The sequence below is a fragment of the Hippocampus guttulatus genome, chromosome 22 (genome assembly GCF_054856545.1).
Source record: "Hippocampus guttulatus isolate MCC_2025c chromosome 22, RoL_Hgut_1.0, whole genome shotgun sequence".
NCBI lineage: Eukaryota > Metazoa > Chordata > Actinopteri > Syngnathiformes > Syngnathidae > Hippocampus > Hippocampus guttulatus.
Genome location: NC_141282.1, coordinates 2,458,188 through 2,477,311, shown reverse-complemented (window position 1 = coordinate 2,477,311; position 19,124 = coordinate 2,458,188). Strand labels below are relative to the sequence as shown.

The following is a 19,124-nucleotide window of genomic DNA, read 5'->3' as shown; positions in this document are numbered from 1 at the left end:
TTCCCCCTCGCCAAAATAACATTTTACGGCGAATTGAAACATGTTGCAGGACTTACATTTGTGTTTTAAAAATGTAAAGTGGAATAGTTTCTGAAATTTATAACAGGCATTGAGGAGCACGTGGGAAAATAAATACGCTTTAGGTGCTTGTACTTGTGCGCATGCGCCGGTTTATTGCCATTAAATTCTATGAAAACGATAATAACTGTAAATACTATTTCTTGTTCACATACTGCGGTATAAAACATTCACACCTTGGATATTTTGAAAGGTAGTTTGGGTTTTTCGTAACGTCATAATAATCATATCACAATCGCATTAGCCGCATCAATAGTTCCTCTCGTCTCGCATGAATGTTAGGGAAGTGACTGCTGGTCTGTGAGCGAGCAGCGTGTCCGAGACTTGGCATCTTGCTGAAAGTGCGAGTGAGATTATTTGCATGCTGTGAAAATCAGTATTTGTTTGCGGTCTCCCGGGAGAATATTTAAACTTGCAGCATTTGATCTCGGTGTTTAACCAATGGAAGCTAAATTTGCAGGCAAAGACTCTCGATGGATTCTCTGGAGGAGGCCTTCCCGTCGCTTGCCTTTGTTTCAATGAAATGCTAACGTTAGCATCACGCATTGTGTTGGGCTTGCTAACATGCTAATGAATTGTTGATCAGTTGCGGTTAAGTTTGTTTAAATGGTTGGATTTAGCCACGTGCTTTCCTGGAGTATTTTACTTCATTAATCCTTGAGTCGAGACAGTAGTCATGCATCTATCGTCACCCCCCCCCCCCCACCAAACTATTAGGTACACCTGCAACTAAGCTTTCATCTACGATTGGTGCAAAAAAATTTAAAATTCAGTTTTGGACTTCCATTATAAATTATTGTTGCATTTTGCACTAGACTGAGGTGTCGTTTGAAACATCATGTACATTTTTTTCAGCGGATTGGCAATAGCATGTGTGATATCGAAATGATATCCTGTCACAATTCCAAACCTCGTGTTTTGCAATCTTTGTTAACAGGGAAAAAATGAACAATATCGCAATCGGTATAATATAATCTTGTGGCTGTGGAAAGAATAAACAGAAAAAAATCATGAGCACATTCCAGTTTTGGTAACTACTGTGGAGACTTGCGTGAATGAAAATGTAACGTTTTTGTTGTTAACGCGACTTTGTCTCTCCACCCTTTCCCACCGGCACTTCAAGTTTGGCGCGTGTGTGTTGCCCGGCTCCCAAGTGTGTTTTCCGCCGTTCGAACAAGCTCAAGCATGAAGCGCGGAAAGAAGGCAGAGGAGGCGACAGCAGAAGGGGACGGTGAAGCCAACTCGGGTGAGTACGGGATCACACAAAACGCCCCTTTCCGAAATCCGTTATCAAAACGTACTTGCCGCCGTCAATTTACAGAAAGCACGAACAAGAAAGCGAAGAAAACGAAAGAACCAGAAGCCCCCATCTTGTACGAAGACCCCCCCGACAAAACGACCAGCAAAGATGGACTGGACGCTAATATGAAGATCACTTCCTGGAACGTGGACGGGCTGAGGGCTTGGGTGAAGAAGAATGGTCTGGATGTGAGTTGCAACCCTCCCCACACACACACACATTTTGTTTCGAATTCCGCCACCCCTTGATGCCGGTGTTGGTCGTCCAGTGGGTGCGGGAGGAGAATCCGGACGTCCTGTGCCTGCAGGAGACCAAGTGCGCGGAGAAAGACCTGCCCGCTGACATCACGTCCATGCCCGAGTATCCTCACAAGTACTGGTGCGTGTCGGACGACAAGGAGGGCTACAGCGGCGTGGCCATGCTGTGCAAAACGGAGCCCACCAAAGTGACGTATGGCATCGGTGAGTAAGATTTGAAGAACGACGTCAATCAGGGACAGTCAGAAAATGTGGCCCTTCCCCCCCCCCAATCGTAAAGGTAAAGAGGAGCACGACAAGGAAGGCCGCGTGATCACCGCCGAGTTCCCCACTTTCTACCTGGTGACGGCCTACGTGCCGAACGCCGGGCGAGGCCTGGTGCGCTTAGATTACCGCAAGACCTGGGACGTGGATTTCCGCGCCTACTTGACCGAGCTGGACATGCAGAAGCCCCTCGTGCTGTGCGGCGACCTCAACGTGGCCCACCGGGAGATCGACTTGAAGAATCCCAAGGGGAACAAGAAAAGCGCCGGCTTCACCCCGGAGGAACGCGAGGGCTTCGGCCAGCTGCTGGAAGCCGGTTTCGTCGATAGCTTCCGCGAGCTCTACCCCGAGCAGGCCAACGCGTACACCTTCTGGACCTACATGATGAATTCCAGGTCGAAGAACGTGGGCTGGCGGCTCGATTACTTTGTGCTGTCGTCCTCCCTGGTGCCCGCTCTTTGCGACAGCAAGATCCGCAACAAGGCTATGGGGAGCGACCACTGCCCTATTACGCTGCACCTCGCTGTGTAGCCTCCTTTCGGTGCATATTCATCAGTAGCTTAGGTGCGAAGTTTAGAAATGCCCCGTTGGCCCTTTTTTTTTTTTTCTTAAGCAAACCCAAACTATAAAAACTTAGTTACGCTAAACAAATGCGACACTAAATGCTCTGAAGATTTTAAGGTAAAGACCAAGTGTGGCCACTTTCTGTTCTACTATCGACTCAAAAAAAAAGCTGCAATGCCACAAAACCGGTCGAAAGTTGTCCTTCACAAAATGTGCAACGCCTTGAGTGAAAATGTTTTGTATTTTGTCCTTTAACCTTGAATCGCACAAATAAAAGTCTGATTTCTAGAGCAAACTTGTGGTCGTTTTTACGCTGTAAAACCTGGATAGAGGCCTGTTGGGCTTTGGGGTGACATTTCAGGATGAACCTAGAACACAAACTTACGTGCTGAACTTAACAGGACGTGGCCAACTCCACAAATTGAGTACACCAAAGTAGTCACAGCGCTTCGCTTTCGCCGCATTTTGGAATTTTACAGCCGTAGTCCAAAATGCATTGAATTCTGTACGCAACGCCTGAAAATGGCAAAAAGAAAAAAAGTACAGGAAAGTTCTTGCATTTCTTTTTTTTTTTTTAAATGAAGGTTCTAACAAAATATGGAAAGGTGTGTAAATTTAAAACCGTACAGTAAGGCAGTAAAATATGGAAAGCAGTGAATAATTGAAATCTACACACCCCGTCATGATTTTTTATTTTTTTTGGTGTGACTTTTGTCCTCGTAAAAAAATTGCAGAAATCTCCAAAGAAATTCAAGATTGTTAAAAAATATAATTTTGGATAAAGGGAAGCGCCGTGAATACTTTCTCCATGCATGTAATGTTTTTTTTTAATATTTTTTATTTTATTTTTATATTTTACTTTATTTGTATTATTTATTAACTCATTCAGTACCAGCCAATTCTAGACCAAGTCTTAAAAGACGTTTAAAAACGTCTTTGGGAGTGAATGAGTTAATTATGCTCACCTGCAAATGTTCAAGCGGATTTTCGGTTCACCCTGAAATTTCACGCAGATCCCCGACTTCGTACTCCGGCGGGCACTCTGAATAAAAAGTTCCTCGCTATGTGATCTTATGTGTCCGGTGATGCATTTTGAGGTTATACGACTGCTTGAACGCCTTGCCGCACTCGCCGCAGCGGAAGGGCTTCTCCCCCGTGTGCGTCTGCGTGTGTCTCTTGAGGCGGGTGGCGCTGAAGAAACTCTTGTCGCACTCGGCGCAGGCGTACGGCCGCACGCCCGTGTGGTAGCGCAGGTGAATGGTCAGGTAGCACGACTGGGTGAACGTCTTCCCGCAGTGCGGGCAGCGGAAGGGTTTGTGGCCCGTGTGGAAGCGCTCGTGCTTGAGCAGCTCGCCGTGGGAGAAGAAACCCTTGCCGCAGTCCGAGCACAGGTACGGCCTCTCGCCCGAGTGCGTCAGCTCGTGGCGGATCAGCGTGGCCTTGTACACGAAACTCTTGTCGCACCGCGAGCAGCCGTAGACGTTCTCTCTCGTGTGGCAGCGCTCGTGCTTCTTCATGTTGCGCTCCCGCTTGAAGCGCTTGCCGCAGAAGGAGCACATGAAGGGCATCTCCGCCGAGTGGATCTTCATGTGGTTGACCAGGCCGCCCTTGTAGAGGAAGCCCTTGCCGCACTGCGCGCAAACGTGCGGCCGCTCTTTCTGATGGATCCGCCGGTGGGTGGTGAGCGCCGTCTGGTAGGCGAAGCTCTTGCCGCAGCTGCAGACGTACGCTCGCTCCTCCCGGTGCGTGCGCAGGTGTCTGGCGAGGGAGCCGGCGTGACGGAAGCTCAGCTCGCACTGGGGACACCGGAGCGAACTCTCCGCCTTGTCGGCGTCCTCGCCGTGCGTCTTGAGGTGCCTCACCAGCGCGGACTTCCACGCGAACGTGCGGCCGCACTCGTAGCACACGAAGCGGTCGTTTTCCGTGTGGGCGTCCATGTGCGCCTTCTGATCCGCAAAGGACTTTGAAACCTCCCCGCAGATGACGCACTCGAGCCCGCATCCGGACTTGTGGGTCTGCTTGTGTCTCTCCAGAGATTGCTTGAAGGAGAAACGTCGTCCGCACTGAGAGCAGAGGAACGGCTGCTCACCCGTGTGGATGCGCCGGTGCGATTTCAGCAGGGAGAGGAACTTGAAGCTTTTGCCGCAGTCTTGGCAGTTGAAACGACCCTCTGGGACGGCGGCGGCCATTTTGGCATCATCGGAGCGACCGCGCTCCGTGTGCTGCCCCGACCGATGTTCCTCTGAATGATGGAAAGCCGTCGACGTGCCATCTGCCGGGCGAGCTGACAGTAACACACGTGTATTATAGACGTGTGAAAAAAGTGTCGCGTGTCAAATGCGAGCCGACAAAACAAACACTCACTTGCATCGGCGTCCTTTGTCGAGACGGAGGGCGCCCAGTACGAATGCTCGGAACTGTTTAAGACATCAGTCCATCAGTCTCCATAAATCGATGTACCATATTGGCCCGAATATAAGACGGTGTTTTTTTGCATTGAAATAAGACTGAAAAAGTGGGGGTCATCTTTTTTTGTTGTTCTACTTCTTCCTTTCATAACTTTGCTGCTGTGAATCGGGAATTTCTCCATTGCGAGACTAATAAAGGTTTTCTTATCTTATCTTATCTTATATTTGGGGTCTAGACATTAAACCCATTCAAGACGCTAGATGGCGCCAGATATTATTGATGTGAATGCTGAACTTGACTCCCCAGGCCAAAGTGAACCCCTGCCACGCAGAATAAAAATAAAAATAGCGGTAGCGCAAAGAAGAAAAAAAAATAGCGGTAAGAAAGAAAAGAGAAGAAAATAATAGAAGAGATAACAGAAAATGGAGAAACGTAGTTACAATCTGGAGAAAAGTGGGTCGAAGATCGGCCAGGTTAACCGGCAGCTGAGGAGAAGTTATGATGTCATTTACATTTCAAAAACCAGAAGCCATTCATTTACGAATGTGATTGCACTTTAGTTGACATATTTAAATGTTCAGATATTAAGATTTGAATGAGGCAAAATAATGCTTCTTCTCTCAAATATATTGTTGGAATCATTTGTTTCAGATGTACTGTAATTATTTTCTGTATAAAAATTAATTTGGTGTTCAAAAAGTCTTTTTTCAAAGTTGAGTCTTGAAAAAGAGGGGGTCCTCTTATAATCAGGGCCGTCTCATATTCGGGCCAATACGGTACTTAATTTTTTTACATATTCATCCAACATTTTAAAAATGAGCCCCCCCCCCCCCCCCATCATGATTATAAGAGAAAGACAGAAAGAAACTGACCAACTCAAGGAGGTCGGTGGTCTCTCCCCGGTGACTTCCTGCTTCGTCCTGCTGCTCATGCGTTTCTGCGAGTTGATGACTTGGACCTTCATGGTGGGTTTGCGTTTGCGCCGGCTTGTGCGGACGTTGACGAGAGAAACGACAGCCGCGTTTTCCGGTAGCTCCCCCGGATCGGGCGCGGCGTCCTCCGCCGACCCGACGTGAGTTTCCAAGTGCTTCGAGAGCGCCGTCTCACAGGTGAATTTCCTCTCGCACTGCGGGCACGCAAACGCGCCACCCGCCGCGTGCGCTTGTTGCTTGTGGCCGGAGCGCGTCGACACGGACGGAAAAGTCTCCCCACAGATGTCGCATTCGTACTCGCATGCGGTTTTGTGCAGGTTTCTGTGCCACCTCAAGGCCTGCCGGTAAGAGAAGCAGACGCCGCACTCGGAGCAGCGGTGGGGGCGCTCCCCTGTGTGGATGACCCGGTGGGCTGTGAGCGACGAGGCAAACTTGAATTTCATGTTGCAGTCCGGACAGTCGTGAGGGCCCGAAGAGATCGGAGGCCGAACGGAAGCAGAGGCGTCCTCGTGAACGACCGCCTGGTGCGTCGGCGTGAGGTCACTTTGTGGCTTTTCATTCATTTCTTTCTCTTTTTTCCCATCATCCACGTCTGCTGTCGTCCCTTCTGCTTGCTCGACTCCGCCGTTGTCTTCAATTTCTGCAATGATCTTAACTGTCACCTCGTCCATTGTGGGCACATGTATGGGACAGTCACCATCCGGGCCTGATTCGTGAGGCCGCTCTTCAGCTTTTGCCATTCTGCAAGCATGAAAGGCAGAGAGCGAGGCAAGGATATTGCCCCCCATGCTTGTGGCAGGAACTACATTTAATTTAAAAAAAAAAACATAAGTTAGTTCACAGTCGCAGAATAATCAGATAAATTGCTTCGAAAATATACAGTACCATGTTGCTTTAAACGTTTAAGGTCTTTGTGGTGCTGGAGCAAAACCTTGAGGTCATTCGCTTCAGTGAGCGAATGCACATGTTCAGTTGATATTGACGCTCCGAGCCAGCATACAGTCTGCAATTGATAAGATTTAAAAAAAAAAAAAAAAAACACAAAAAAAAACCAGATGATACAAACACGATATTACAAAGAATGGCAACAACACTCTGCAACTGAGATGTGTCGCGAATATTTTAGTGACATTTATTACCCCTTTTACAACCCCAACAGTACATTTCTCGAACGTGGGCGCCGGGAAATGCATTTTCATTGCCACAGAGGCGTTTCTAATATTTTGCGTGTCTAAGGGAAGCTAACAACAAAGACAACTGCATTAAAAAGCATGTTGCTGAATTTTTAAAAAAAACGCAGGATAACATTGTTTTAATATGTTAAAAGCGCATTGTTTTGCTTTTCTCTGTGCCTCGGTATCAGAGATTTTTTCCTGAAGTGCAGCAGTTCTTTGTACAAGTTTTGAAAGAGCAGCAGTGGCAATTCAATATAATTTTTTTTCTGTCACAATTGACAACCTCATAAAGTTGTTCCTCACCTCTTTGAGATCAGGAACAGGTAACAACTGAACTAGTCGACACAGGAACTCCCAAAACAGGGCCTTTAAATCCCGGTCATACTCTGGTCCGTACTGCAAAGGGAAGACCTCCTTTGCGATGATAAAAGAGTCACAAATTAAATCCTTTGACCACACACTATTGATTAAAATGATGTCTTACCACAAAGAAGTGCCGTCTCTCTTCGGGATCCTTGAGCAGAGCCCGAATTAACTCCCGAAGGCAAATTGCGGCTTCCTCTTCTTCATTTACCTGCAAAGTAAGGACGCACGGCATATTTCAACTGTCAGCGAAATTAAAAGATGGAGGGAGAAACTGGAATTAAAAGGGCACTCACGTCGACTGTAAAGATGTTTTGTTGTTTAATCTTAGCCAGGAGAGACAAGATGATGCCACATTCCAGCGGTGGTTCACTTCGGCATAATTCCAGAATATACTGAAAATAGAGATGGGCATGTTGACGCTTATGTTGTTGCATTACTTCTTACTCTCCCTTCTTGGTTGTATTCACCCTGGCTCTTAAACCCAGGTTGAGTTGAATCCAGTGCTTGCATACGAGCAGCTCCGGGACCATCTCCAGAGCCAAAGAGACAAAGTCAGCCATTTCCCAGTAGCTCATGACTTGTTGTTTCTCCAGGGTTTGCCACATGGAGGCTGACAGGAGATGCAGAGGTGGCACCAAGAGGCGGAGTGACGCCAGAGGTAATGGGCTACCTGGGAAAATATATTACATATAAGTTACAATACGTCACACAGTGGTTCTCAAACTGGGCTACGTCATTTGATTACAAAAATGATTGATTCAGTGATTACCTAACATTGGGCATTTTTTTTATTCTTGTCTTGATGTATAATGATTGGAAGGATGGACACATTTTGAATTTAACCTGTCTATTGAACAGTTCCTTAATATTTAGGTAGAAACGTTTGTCGAAAGTTTTATAGAGGTGTCACGTTACAATTAGGTTTTAAAACGTTGGCGATTATTTTATACAATTATTTAAAGTCTGTGCACGCATTTTTTGCAGGTGCAAGATGACAACCCAGGCCCCCAACCCCCAGTTTGTATTTGTTCATTCACGACTGGCAAACAAACCTTGGGAAATCGTTGAAAAAAGACCAGACTCCATCTTCTTGTCGAAAAGTTGCTGATAGCCACCATTAGCCAGTTAGCTAGCCACTCGAACACTGCAATGACAAATGTTTCCGTTGACCTCAAACCTGGTGTGACTATTCATTAATCCACGCTCAACTATTAAAGCAAAGAACACAAAATGAGAATAACTCCACTTAAAACCTAGTTTTAGACAGTGAAAAGCATTGAATGACTCGTTTGTTTGGTATGGTCGGCGCTATCGCTCTTCTTTACTCGAAAGAAAGACTGTTCACACTCGATGATGTTTCTCGCACTACCGCCACCCGCGGGCGATTCCTGGAACTACATGCGAACTCCGAATAATACCAATGCACAAATACACAAAACATAATTCAAAATATTTCAACAAAAAAATAAACTTAAACAGTGAAATCGATCATGATGTTGTAAATAACGTGTTTTCACATACTGGTATGATTGAAGAGATGTTGCGCTAGTGGGCAGTGCGTGAATAACAATTCAGTACTTTTTGTGGTTGGTGCGAAGCAAATTACACAAAGCAACAGGCAACAGTCAAATACCGTTCAATTAAAAATTAAATACATAAAAAATAGTAGTAATTGTGAACAAGTTACTTATTTTATGATGCAACAAAACATGTTTGATTTCACTCATTGAACTTATTGTGTGACCATTGACTGCACCTATCTGACACGAAACAGATTCTTGATCATGTCGCCCGTACAACAGGTCACTGTGATTTTGCTCATGAGCAGCTCATTGCACTTTGCTATTTGTAAAGTACTTGGTACAACAATTTCAATAACAGCCCAAGACAAACTGGGTTTTTCTGGTTCGATTCGTTGCAATTTTCATTTTCAGGACTGAACTAGATCCCAAGGTATTGATGGTCCCAAGAGACAGTTTTGGTCTGTTGCAGTCGTATAGCATCCGTCTATAGCTGCGGATGATAAACAGCTATCATTATAAGGCTGATAAGAAGTCTGTTTGGAAACATCTCGCTGGCAGGATGAGGGATCTTGAGGTAAAAAAAAAAAAAAAAAAAAGATATTACATTAAACATAAAACTTCATGAGTGCCTGATCAAAACATACACATATAGTGCAGCAGGCCTGGTTGATGAAGCAATTATACTATACAAATTTCTTTTTAGCGGCTTAAATCATTCAACGTGAGAACGTGAAATCAGTAGAACCTCCAAAAAACTCAAATGGAGCGCTCAACACCCACCAATCTGGAGTTTCTGCAAAGTCTGCGAGCGCTCCACAGCCTTTCTGACTTTGTTGTCGAACATCAGACATCGCCACATGACAAGGAGAGCCAAACACAGCTGTAGGGCAAACGTCAACACGCCCAGCATGATGATGACGCTATTTTCTGTCCGGGGGGGGGGGGGGGGACAGAAAGAAAAAATTGTTATGTATACTGTTTTTCTGTGTTCTATGTGTGGAAGTATTTTTGTTCAAATGCCAAGGCTTTTGTAATATTTGATCTCTTGATTTCATTGGATCATAATACGTTTTCCCAATTTTAAGTGCATGATCAAAACAAACAGCTTAATCAAATCCATGAATGCGCTGTGCGCATAATGAAGATATAATGAAGACTAACCATATGATGACATTTGCGGCGGCGACTCCCAGCGGGAGACGAGGAGGCTCGAGAAGCCCCGAGTGGAGTTCTGGTTCTGGATGAGCTCCATTTGTCAGGCTTGTCACGGAGCACCAGCGAGAGTGGCAGACGGAACGCTGAAGACCTTTAGAAGTCGCCGTTGCTGTCCAATGAAGGGCATATAAATGACACAGGGACAGTTTAAAAGATGACATGATTGATGATGAATGATTGGTGTTCTTATAACATCCCAAGAATCGCATTTAGACTTTTTAACAGGATAATTCAGTGAGGATGTGATGAGATCAAACCAAGGCAATCAACCTTTGTTCATCCAATCAAATAAAGAAGCCCGAACGAAAAGGCTCGAGAGGGGATTTATTGTGAGGGAATTCTTTTGTTGAACTTTTTTTTTTTAAAGTTTTATTTGCTCATCTAAGCACCATATTTTCCAGAGTATAAATTGCACCAGAAAAAATGCATAATAAATAAGAAAATAAAACGTATATAATTTTTTGGGGGGCAATTTATTTGAAAAAATCCAATACCAAGAACAGACATGTCAACTTGAGAGGCAGTTTAAAATAAAAATAAAATCGAGAACAAAAGGCTGAATAAGTGTACAACGTGCCAAAGTGACGTAACGTTGATTTATCAACACAGGCCTGGGGCGCCCTCTTGTGGCTAAATGTGAAAATAACATGTGAAATGATATACAGTACTAATTTCACACATAAATCACTCCAGAGTATAAATCACACCCCCGGCCAAGTATGAAAAAAAAATACGGTAATCATAAAAAAGAAAAATCATTGTATGACAGTCAAGAATTTCGGATTAATTTTAACCTAATTTCTTAATGATTCACAATTGAACGAGACAGAAACCTCACAAACCTTCAATAAGGGGATTAATTATGAAAATATATGATGACAGTGACTTACGGCTATTTGAACGCAGACTTTTAAAGTGAGCTGGTCAAACTCCAACGCCCTTTGGCACCTTTTATGAGATAAAACAGGACACGGGCAAGGTTCGCATGAAATCACAGATACGAAGTGACAAGTACACGATTGCCTTAAAGCACATGAAGTTAAATCGGTGCTGTTCTGACGAGACAACGAAGAGAATTATTTTAACACCTGTATACACACACACACACACACACGCTTATGGTCTACTTTCTTCACATGCGTTACCAATGGCCAAAAAAAATTCCCCAATTTTACTAACCTTGCAAAAGATGGAAGAAGTTGCAGTCCAAGCGTGCGTAGTTTGGAGTTTAACCCCCGGCAGAGAAGCCACTCAAATCCCCCGCTCATTAAAAGCTCCCGGGAAGTTTGTTTTCCTGCTCACTCCTCATGAGGTCCCCTTCTTTTCTTCTTTTCGGGAGGGGGACAGCTGCGCCCTCACATTCGTTGCACGCATTCAGTCGCGAACTCAGGTCACACTGACTTGAAACAAATTAGAAACAAAAACAAAAAAATAGGTCATCCGAGAGGAAGGTACACTTCGTGACAATGAGTAAACTATCCAGAGGACCTTGTGCAGTTTACCTCGGGATTGGGCGTATACGGTGAGCAACAAGCGAGCGTCATTACGCTTTGCAAACACAGGAGCGTAAACCACGCTTGTCACTCTGCCCCTATTGACACTTTTAACGCATTGGTGAATTATTTTGGCTTTCGAATCGGCTGTTGTCAAAAGCACGACATTTTAGTGGGGTATATTTTTTAAAAATTCTAGTGGGGAGTTTGACACCTGTGCTCAAAATGTACGCGGACCCCAGGTTGGGGAAAGTACCCCAAGTCACCAATCCTGTAATATGCTGTGATGACCAGCAGAGAGCGATAGAGCGCTTCGCTCCCAAAGTCCAATCAAGAAGCACACATTCATTTTTTTTCTTCAATAAGTACAATGTCTTGTTTTTTTTTTAAATGAATACACAATACCACAGGTGTCAAACTCAAGGGCCGGGGGCCAGATCTGGCCCGCCACATCATTTTATGTGGCCCGCGAAAGCAGCTCAAACATGTCAACTTCCATGATCCTTTCTAAAATGTCGAGCAACATTTTAAATTCTCATATGTCATAAATACGGTACTGATTATAAGACGACCCCCTCTTTTTCAAGACTCAAGTTTGAAAAAACACTTTATAAACACCAAATTCATTTTTATACAGAAAATAATTACGGTACATCTGAAACAAATGATTATGACAATATCTTTGAGAGAAAAAGCATGTTATTTTGCCTCATTCAAATCTAAAGTGCAATCACATTCGTAAATGAATGGCTTCTGGTTTTTGAAACGTAAATGACATCATAACTTCTCCTCAGCTGCCGGTTAACCTGGCCGATCTTCGACCCACTTTTCTCCAGATTGTCACTACGTTTCTCCATTTTCTGTTATCTCTTCTATTATTTGCTTCTTACCGCTATTCTTTATTTTCCTCTTCGTGCTACCGCTATTTTTATTTATATTCTTCGTGGCAGGGGTTCACTTTGGCCTGCGGAGTCAAGTTCAGCATTCGCTTCAATGATATCTGGCGCCATCTAGCGGCATGCATGGGTATAATGTCTGGACCCCAAATATAAGACGACCCTCACTTTTTCAGTCTTATTTCCATGCAAAAAACACAGTCTTATATTCGGGCTAATACGGTATTCGAAGCATTTACCAAAGCCCTCATGATAATAACTTAAACAATAGTTGAATCAAAAGTTATGCGTGACCTTTTATATGGTTTCAGTCATAACGGCCCTCCAAGTGAAACGGTAACTAAAATGTGGTCAGGGCCATGAATGAGTTTGACACTCCTGCACTATACTGTATTTAGTTATTGCCAACTTTTCATCACGCTTGACACATAAGGGTTTTTAGAAGCTGTTGCGTCACAATAAAGACATACTATACATAAAATATGCTATGAAAATGAAGCACATCAACACAAGTTTGATCTTCCGTGTGCTCAAAGTGTCACCCTGACCATCACGGTGCTTGTGTTCGACATCGCTAACGCTGGCCACACGTTAATCCAAAATCTTTTCACCCAGACTAAAGTCATGTGTGTAAATATCGTGAGCACAGACGTGTCCTCCAGCGAGGATTACTCTTACACATGGTGCGCCGGCCTTCATGCAAATTCCATTTTGATTATTAAAAGGCAGAGGACAGAGGAGGCAAACTGTTTTGTTTCCCATTAAGGCGACCCCTTCTCCCACTAAGAGGATTATGCCTGACACACGCTCGGGACTTACATAAGGCTGTCAGGGGAGGGGGGGGGGGGGGGGATAATATCTGACATTTCTGCAATATCCTACATTTTGGCAGATTGAGGAATCAAATTGGATGTGAGGTGTGGCGGAGCAAAGTTGCCACCGAGGGCGGTCGGAGACGGAGAATATCCTTCACTTTTCTCCTGCTGTGTGAACAATGTGACCCGTAGAACTCCAAATCCCGCCGCCATCGATTTTAGAGCCCGGCGTATAATTATGCGGCGTTAAATTAGCAGTCATGGCAGTCCATTCCATGAACACATAATTAGCATCCCTCAATTTAATATCTCAAGGGCAACCGCGATAATTGATGCGCGATTGGACAACAGACAACATTCCGCTGTTTATGCTCAACAGCATTTTTTTTTTTTTTTTTTACACCGAGCGCCACCTAAAAAAAAAACATATTTTGGAATGGATGCGCACACAATCACCTCCGAGTTGTGTAATTCATCAAATCAAACACACAAGCTTTGGTTCGAGCCAGTCGACAGGGCGCAAAGCCGACCTGTGCACCTAACACGCACAGTTAACCTTTTCAGGGACGTCGGTTACTACAGTGGGACAGTTTATCGTGTTATCGGGTTACAGGCTGCATGAAAGGGTTCATCTCATTACCCCGGGCATTTTTGCGGTCAGTTTCCGCCACCACCGCAGACCCCCATTCTCATACGAAACACGCATACGAGGGGACGGGGTTTCTTACTCCTCGAATCTGCGCGCATCGGAAAAGCTTCTTAAATGTCAACGCGGTAGATAACAAGCGCTTGTAAGCGGCCTTATACGTTATTAGACAGCGAGGTGTTACATCCTGGATCGGGTCTTCAAATGCCACAAACGATAAATTGCATTTTTTTTTTTTTTTAAATCTCGAATCGCCTGTTTATGCATTCCAAGATTTGTCAGTGGGGATTTTTTTTTTTTCACCGAGAATAAATTACTTTCTGACTACTACTTTCACAATGCATTCAGGGTGAATTGGCACATGGGCGATTAACCCAAGATGAAAGGTTATTCAGTATAAAGGACAAAAAAATAATTGCATCTTAGTCCAAACGATAGGAAAGTGGCACAACCGGAGTAAAACATTGTTATCCATGTGCAACGGCTGGGCATCGACGATCATTTTGTCAGGTTCAATTCGTTTCAATTCTTATGCACACACACGCACACATCGAGGTGCATCGGAGTGCCAGGGAATATGGAAATCACATTTCCTGAGGATGCAGCTCGCTACCCAAGTGTACCCTGACTGTGACCCGGGCAGCTCTAGCGAAATGACTGGGTTGGACTGTTTTGAAATGGCTATTCCGATTAAACAGTACAGTGTTATATTTTGTATGGATGGCTCTGGAAAAAAAAACAATTACGAGGCCAAAAATTGAGACCACGATAACTCATTTCAAGACTTTTGACCACCTTGTGACCTTGAACAATTGGACCTCAAACTTTTAGGCTTCTGCTTGAAAGGGAAAAAAAACCAACAGAAAAAAACCCCCCTGTCCATTGTAGTGGCCGCTGTCCCTGAAAGGGTGAAAAAAATTGTGTGTGAGAGAGAGAGAGAGAGAGAGAGAGAGCACAGAAAGAAAGAAAGCAGCCCGCCTCTATTCTCCAAGGCTGAGCCGTTGCTGTAAACGGCACCCGTGGCACAATAAATTGCGCCTTTTGAAGAAGTTAATGAATCAAGGCAAAAAAAAAAAAACAACATAAAAACAAAAAAACCACACAACTGATTAGCATGCAAGAGGCAGAGACTTTGTGCTGTGCGATGGAAATGCAAAGCTGATTCAAAGCACAAAGCGCTGCTTATGTTTTGCCGAGAACAGCACAAGCGCACTGACTTGCGCTCCACGTTGGCGACGCCCGCACGCTCTTAATGAGGGACTCTCATTTGCACAGAATAGTCGGCTTTGACAGAGAGAATCGGGCTCCGTTTCTATTGCTTGCTTCTTCGATGAATCAAAGACTCGAAAGTGTCCATCGTTCAGAATGAGAGAATAAGAATAGAAGAAGAGTTTGAATGTTGATTTGTCATGATGCCATTGAATGGCAGACCAGTCGATAATGTGACAGCGGCTACCAATAATATGAAATTAAAACTCAATAGTTTAAAAAAAAAAAGTTTTGAAACACTTTTTCATGCTATTCAAGGGATAAGTGTCTCCAAATTTATGACTGGGAGTGCACACCTTAGGAATGAAAACTGTCTTTTGATGAACACTTGGTCCTAAGTACACTCATGAAAAGTGTGGCGTTGGTCATGGTGTTTGTATTTTATTTTTTATTTTTTTGGTACTTGCTTCGTTGGAAAAAAACCCACAAAAATGCAGTGGAATTATATGTTTATATATATATATAATTTTTATTTTCTTTTTTTTCCATGTTAAAGTGTTACACGGTTCAAGAGCCAGCGACATAAGGTTGTCCATTTTTTCAGTTTTGACACTCAGCCCCCTGCCTTTAAGCAACCTACTTACTGCACACACACACATACACGCGCGCACACACGCACACAAACACACTCTTAAAGTCAGTATAAGTGAGTTTGTTTCCCCACTGAGGCGCCCTGATTACATCCAACACAGCATGGACTTGTTTGGTCTCAATCCAGTCCGGGAACATGAAAAGACATGACTTCTTGTCCTTCATCTGCTTTCATTACCGATAGCGATCAGCCTGAAAATTCCCGACGAGCGCTCAAGTCGCAGCTGAAACCAAAAGGACCAAGGAACATGTTTATTTCATATAAGATGGATGGGGGGTAGCGAGGGATCCTTATGGATTCACCGAATCAGATTGCGCTGGCAATTTCACAGACGATGCGCTTGTGTTTATCCCCCTCTGTGTGCTGCCCGCAAATAAACCGCCGCCGATTCTCGGGTTGCTTTTCCCACATTCTAATGAAGTGCAGTCTCAGCGGCAATGTTCCCCTTTTGTGCCATTTTCAAGTCGGTAACGAGATTGAAAGCATTCCCAAATGTGTGACACGGCATTGTCATATCGGGTTATACGGCGTGCCAGGGCTCTAGCCAAAGCCTTCCAATTACGAGACGACAGGAACTGCGGCGCGGTGTGCCTCGGCGTTTCCAAGGGAGCGACTGAGAAGGAAAGGAAGCTGCGCGCAGAGTTGTTAGATGAGGTTTATGCGGGTGATAGACGGCAGGTGTCCAACTCATCTGCACGGAAACTAACTTCACTTCGCTGTCGTGGAAGAGGCAGAATGTGCTCATTTGTTTTGCGCAAACCAGCATCTGCACATTTTTCTCATGCTGGAAGGATTATTTGTATGAGTAGCACACTAAGCAAAATGATATTGAAAACAAATATCTACACCAATTTCTTGCAGCTACATTTATTAGTTGGTCTCAAGTTATATTTGTGATTTATATTTGCAGTTTTCTTGGATGAATATCGCGTCTTGCAGGTCTTCCAGTCAGGTTTCAAGATGATGCATAGCACCGAGTCAGCTCCGTTATGAGTTTCTAATGACATTCTCCTTGCAAATGACACTGGAGACTCCGTGTGTCTGGTTTGATTGGATTTAACGGCAGCATTTGATACAGTGGATCACAGTATTCTGTTGGCTCGTTTGCAACACCTGGTGGGCATTGGCGGTAGCACCCTTGAGTGGTTTAGGTCCTATTTAGCTGACAGAACCTTTTGTGTTAGCGTTCGTTGATCTGAGTCGCGAACTGCCACACTGCCGTATGGTGTTCCACAGGGCTCAATTCCGGGGCCTCTGCTGTTCTCAATGTATCTGCTCCCTTTGGATTCCATGGTATTTCCTTCCACTGCTACTGTAATGCACTTTCCTTAGGAGTCAGTCCATCCTCCATTAAGAGTCTCCAGTTTGTCCAGAATGCTGCTGCTCACCTCTTGACTGGTACTCGTCAGAGGGAGCTCCTACTCTTGCGTCCCGTCACTGGTTCCCGATACATTTTACAGTTCTTTGAAAGATCCTATTATTTGTTTTCAAATCTTTAAATGGCCTCGCCGCACCTTAACACTCACCTCCGTGCCTACGCACCTGCCTTGTGGCTCTGGTGTGTGGACCAGACACTATCAGAGGTACCAAGAACTAAGCGGAAGCTCAGAGAGGATTGAGCCTTTTCGTTGTTGTGCATGTGCAAACTGCTCATACTTCAACCTCCACTGAGGTTTGCACGTGCACGTTCCAAAGAGCGGAACATGCACGGTTTGCGCCGAGAACAGCGGTTTCTATCACATGCTATTAATTTTTGATGCGTGTTTGACAAGCTTTCATTCATTTGTCCAGCACGTGAGCTGTCGCTGAAGGGGGAAAAAAATCACTCCAAGCAGGTTTGACGAGTGCAGAATACTAACAGGAATCACAGAAAGGCTTTTCTTAACAAGCAGTAGGTCTGCATGGCGCCATGCTTACCGGTAGTGAAAAAGACAAGCTAGTAAATTATCCTTTTACACTCTTCTGGGGAGACTTTAAGAACAAGGTGAGTGGACCAAAGATCAGAAGGCAACAGTGGGAAATCTGCCAAATGATGCCATTATACTGAACGCGTTCACATTAACGTTGCTATTTTCGCAATACGGCTCCCACTTTCATTACAATTTCTCCAACGTTTGACTCATGACCCGTCAGGAAATTATTACATTTTCCACTCGGCGCCGAGAAGATTAATGTGTCCTAGTGGATATTGATCAAAGTGTTATTCATTAAAGCTAAGCTGAGTGGTCATCATGAGCTTTCATGTTCCGAACCTGCTAAAATGTGTAAAATTGAATTTTTTAGGTTTTAGCACCTGTCATAACTCAAAAAAAAAAAGTCAAATTATGTTTTTCGAATTGCCATTAATCCACGCATGCGCCTTCTAATGTGCGTGCCCACCAGGAAGCAGTATAATGCAAACAGAGAGGCACACAAAGAAGAGTTTCACAACTGTCACAGTAGGCTGCAATAATGTAACTTTCGTAGTTGTAATGTCTACTTTCCCAGAGGATAAAGAATATATGCCTGTGAAATTTGTTCAATTGCCTGTCTCCATGTGTTACTGCACTGGTTGTGTTCAAATAGCTACTGCTTAAACATTCGTAACACGGCGACTATTGATGCTATTCATTAGCACGTCTGTGGCATTGTGCATTCTGTGTTAGCGGATCAGATTAGATCGAAGCACAAGTCGGGGCGCCACCGCACAGCTATAACATCCTGACATGAACATATCTCACTTTTGCAATGTCGTCCAAGCGACGAATATTATTCGAGGGAGGTGTTCATTAGTTCAAATTCAAATTGGAGGATTTAATTCAGTCTTCACTGACAATGTGTCATGGACAATGGAGAAAGTATTATGGGACTCAGTCATTAAAAGTCAACATGGCAAGTTGTGAAAAACACCTCGCCCCTGGGAGCGGTATTTCAAGCTGGTCCCGATGGGAACCATCACCAAGAGCAGCCAATACCCCGCCTGACCCTCCCACCCTCCTCCCGTCACTTCTGAAAGCATCACACACTTTTTGGAAAAAGGCTCCTTATGTACTCACTGCCACTGAAATGATTGTACAATCATCTGAAGTGTTGAGAGAGAAAAAAAGCGTGCAAAAATAGGCTTGGAGGTTTCACTTTTTCACGAGCAAATTGAAAAGGCCATAAGAGGATTTTTTTTGGGGGGGGGGGGGGGGGATTGTGATTTGCTGACTCACTAAGAGGTTATTTGCCATGCTTTTAAATCCTTCTGATGTAATCCTACTTTTCATTTTATCACCCAAAGGGACTTTATTTCCACGTGGCGCCTAAAATAATGACTTCCTGGAGGCAAAAACAAAACAACGTAGCCTC

At 44.4% G+C, this 19,124-nt stretch overlaps 2 protein-coding genes across 6 annotated transcripts; one reads left to right on the top strand and one right to left on the bottom strand.

Annotated features, from left to right (window-relative positions):
* Positions 1–163: 163 nt before the first annotated feature.
* Positions 164–2,758, top strand: apex1 (APEX nuclease (multifunctional DNA repair enzyme) 1). Of its 4 annotated transcripts, none has more exons than XM_086103688.1 (5): positions 164–271; positions 1,202–1,324; positions 1,400–1,566; positions 1,647–1,839; positions 1,916–2,758. In XM_086103688.1, the coding sequence occupies exons 2-5, from the start codon at positions 1,264–1,266 to the stop codon at positions 2,428–2,430; spliced, it is 936 nt and encodes a 311-aa protein (XP_085959814.1). In that variant the 5' UTR covers positions 164–271; positions 1,202–1,263; the 3' UTR covers positions 2,431–2,758. The 4 variants fall into 4 exon arrangements, with proteins under 4 accessions (XP_085959814.1, XP_085959812.1, XP_085959813.1 ...); XM_086103686.1 differs by lacking the exon at positions 164–271 and adding an exon at positions 294–419; XM_086103687.1 differs by lacking the exon at positions 164–271 and adding an exon at positions 315–425.
* LOC147186006 (uncharacterized) lies at positions 2,686–11,631 on the bottom strand. Of its 2 annotated transcripts, XM_086103679.1 has the most exons (13): positions 11,263–11,630; positions 10,974–11,031; positions 10,030–10,192; positions 9,649–9,795; positions 8,398–9,436; positions 7,813–8,015; positions 7,639–7,737; positions 7,464–7,553; positions 7,283–7,393; positions 6,690–6,807; positions 5,745–6,606; positions 4,828–4,880; positions 2,686–4,747 (listed from the first exon to the last, which is right to left on the bottom strand). In XM_086103679.1, exons 5-13 carry the CDS (start codon positions 8,429–8,431, stop codon positions 3,525–3,527), a joined length of 2,793 nt encoding a protein of 930 aa, XP_085959805.1. In that variant the 5' UTR covers positions 8,432–9,436; positions 9,649–9,795; positions 10,030–10,192; positions 10,974–11,031; positions 11,263–11,630; the 3' UTR covers positions 2,686–3,524. The 2 variants fall into 2 exon arrangements, with proteins under 2 accessions (XP_085959805.1, XP_085959806.1); XM_086103680.1 differs by lacking the exon at positions 10,974–11,031 and having other exon boundaries at positions 11,263–11,631.
* Between the last annotated feature and the right edge of the window lie 7,493 nt (positions 11,632–19,124).

Coding starts and splice junctions, on each gene's coding strand:
- LOC147186006 (XM_086103680.1), bottom strand. CDS start 8,431: ATGGAGTCTGGTCTTTTTTCAACGATTTCCCAAG. Junction 8,016..8,397: donor TTTTTCAACGATTTCCCAAG/GTTTGTTTGCCA, acceptor ATATTTTCCCAG/GTAGCCCATTACCTCTGGCG. Junction 6,607..6,689: donor TAAACGTTTAAAGCAACATG/GTACTGTATATT, acceptor AATTAAATGTAG/TTCCTGCCACAAGCATGGGG.
- apex1 (XM_086103688.1), top strand. CDS start 1,264: ATGAAGCGCGGAAAGAAGGCAGAGGAGGCGACAGCAGAAGGGGACGGT. Junction 1,325..1,399: donor GGACGGTGAAGCCAACTCGG/GTGAGTACGGGA, acceptor GTCAATTTACAG/AAAGCACGAACAAGAAAGCG. Junction 1,840..1,915: donor CAAAGTGACGTATGGCATCG/GTGAGTAAGATT, acceptor CCAATCGTAAAG/GTAAAGAGGAGCACGACAAG.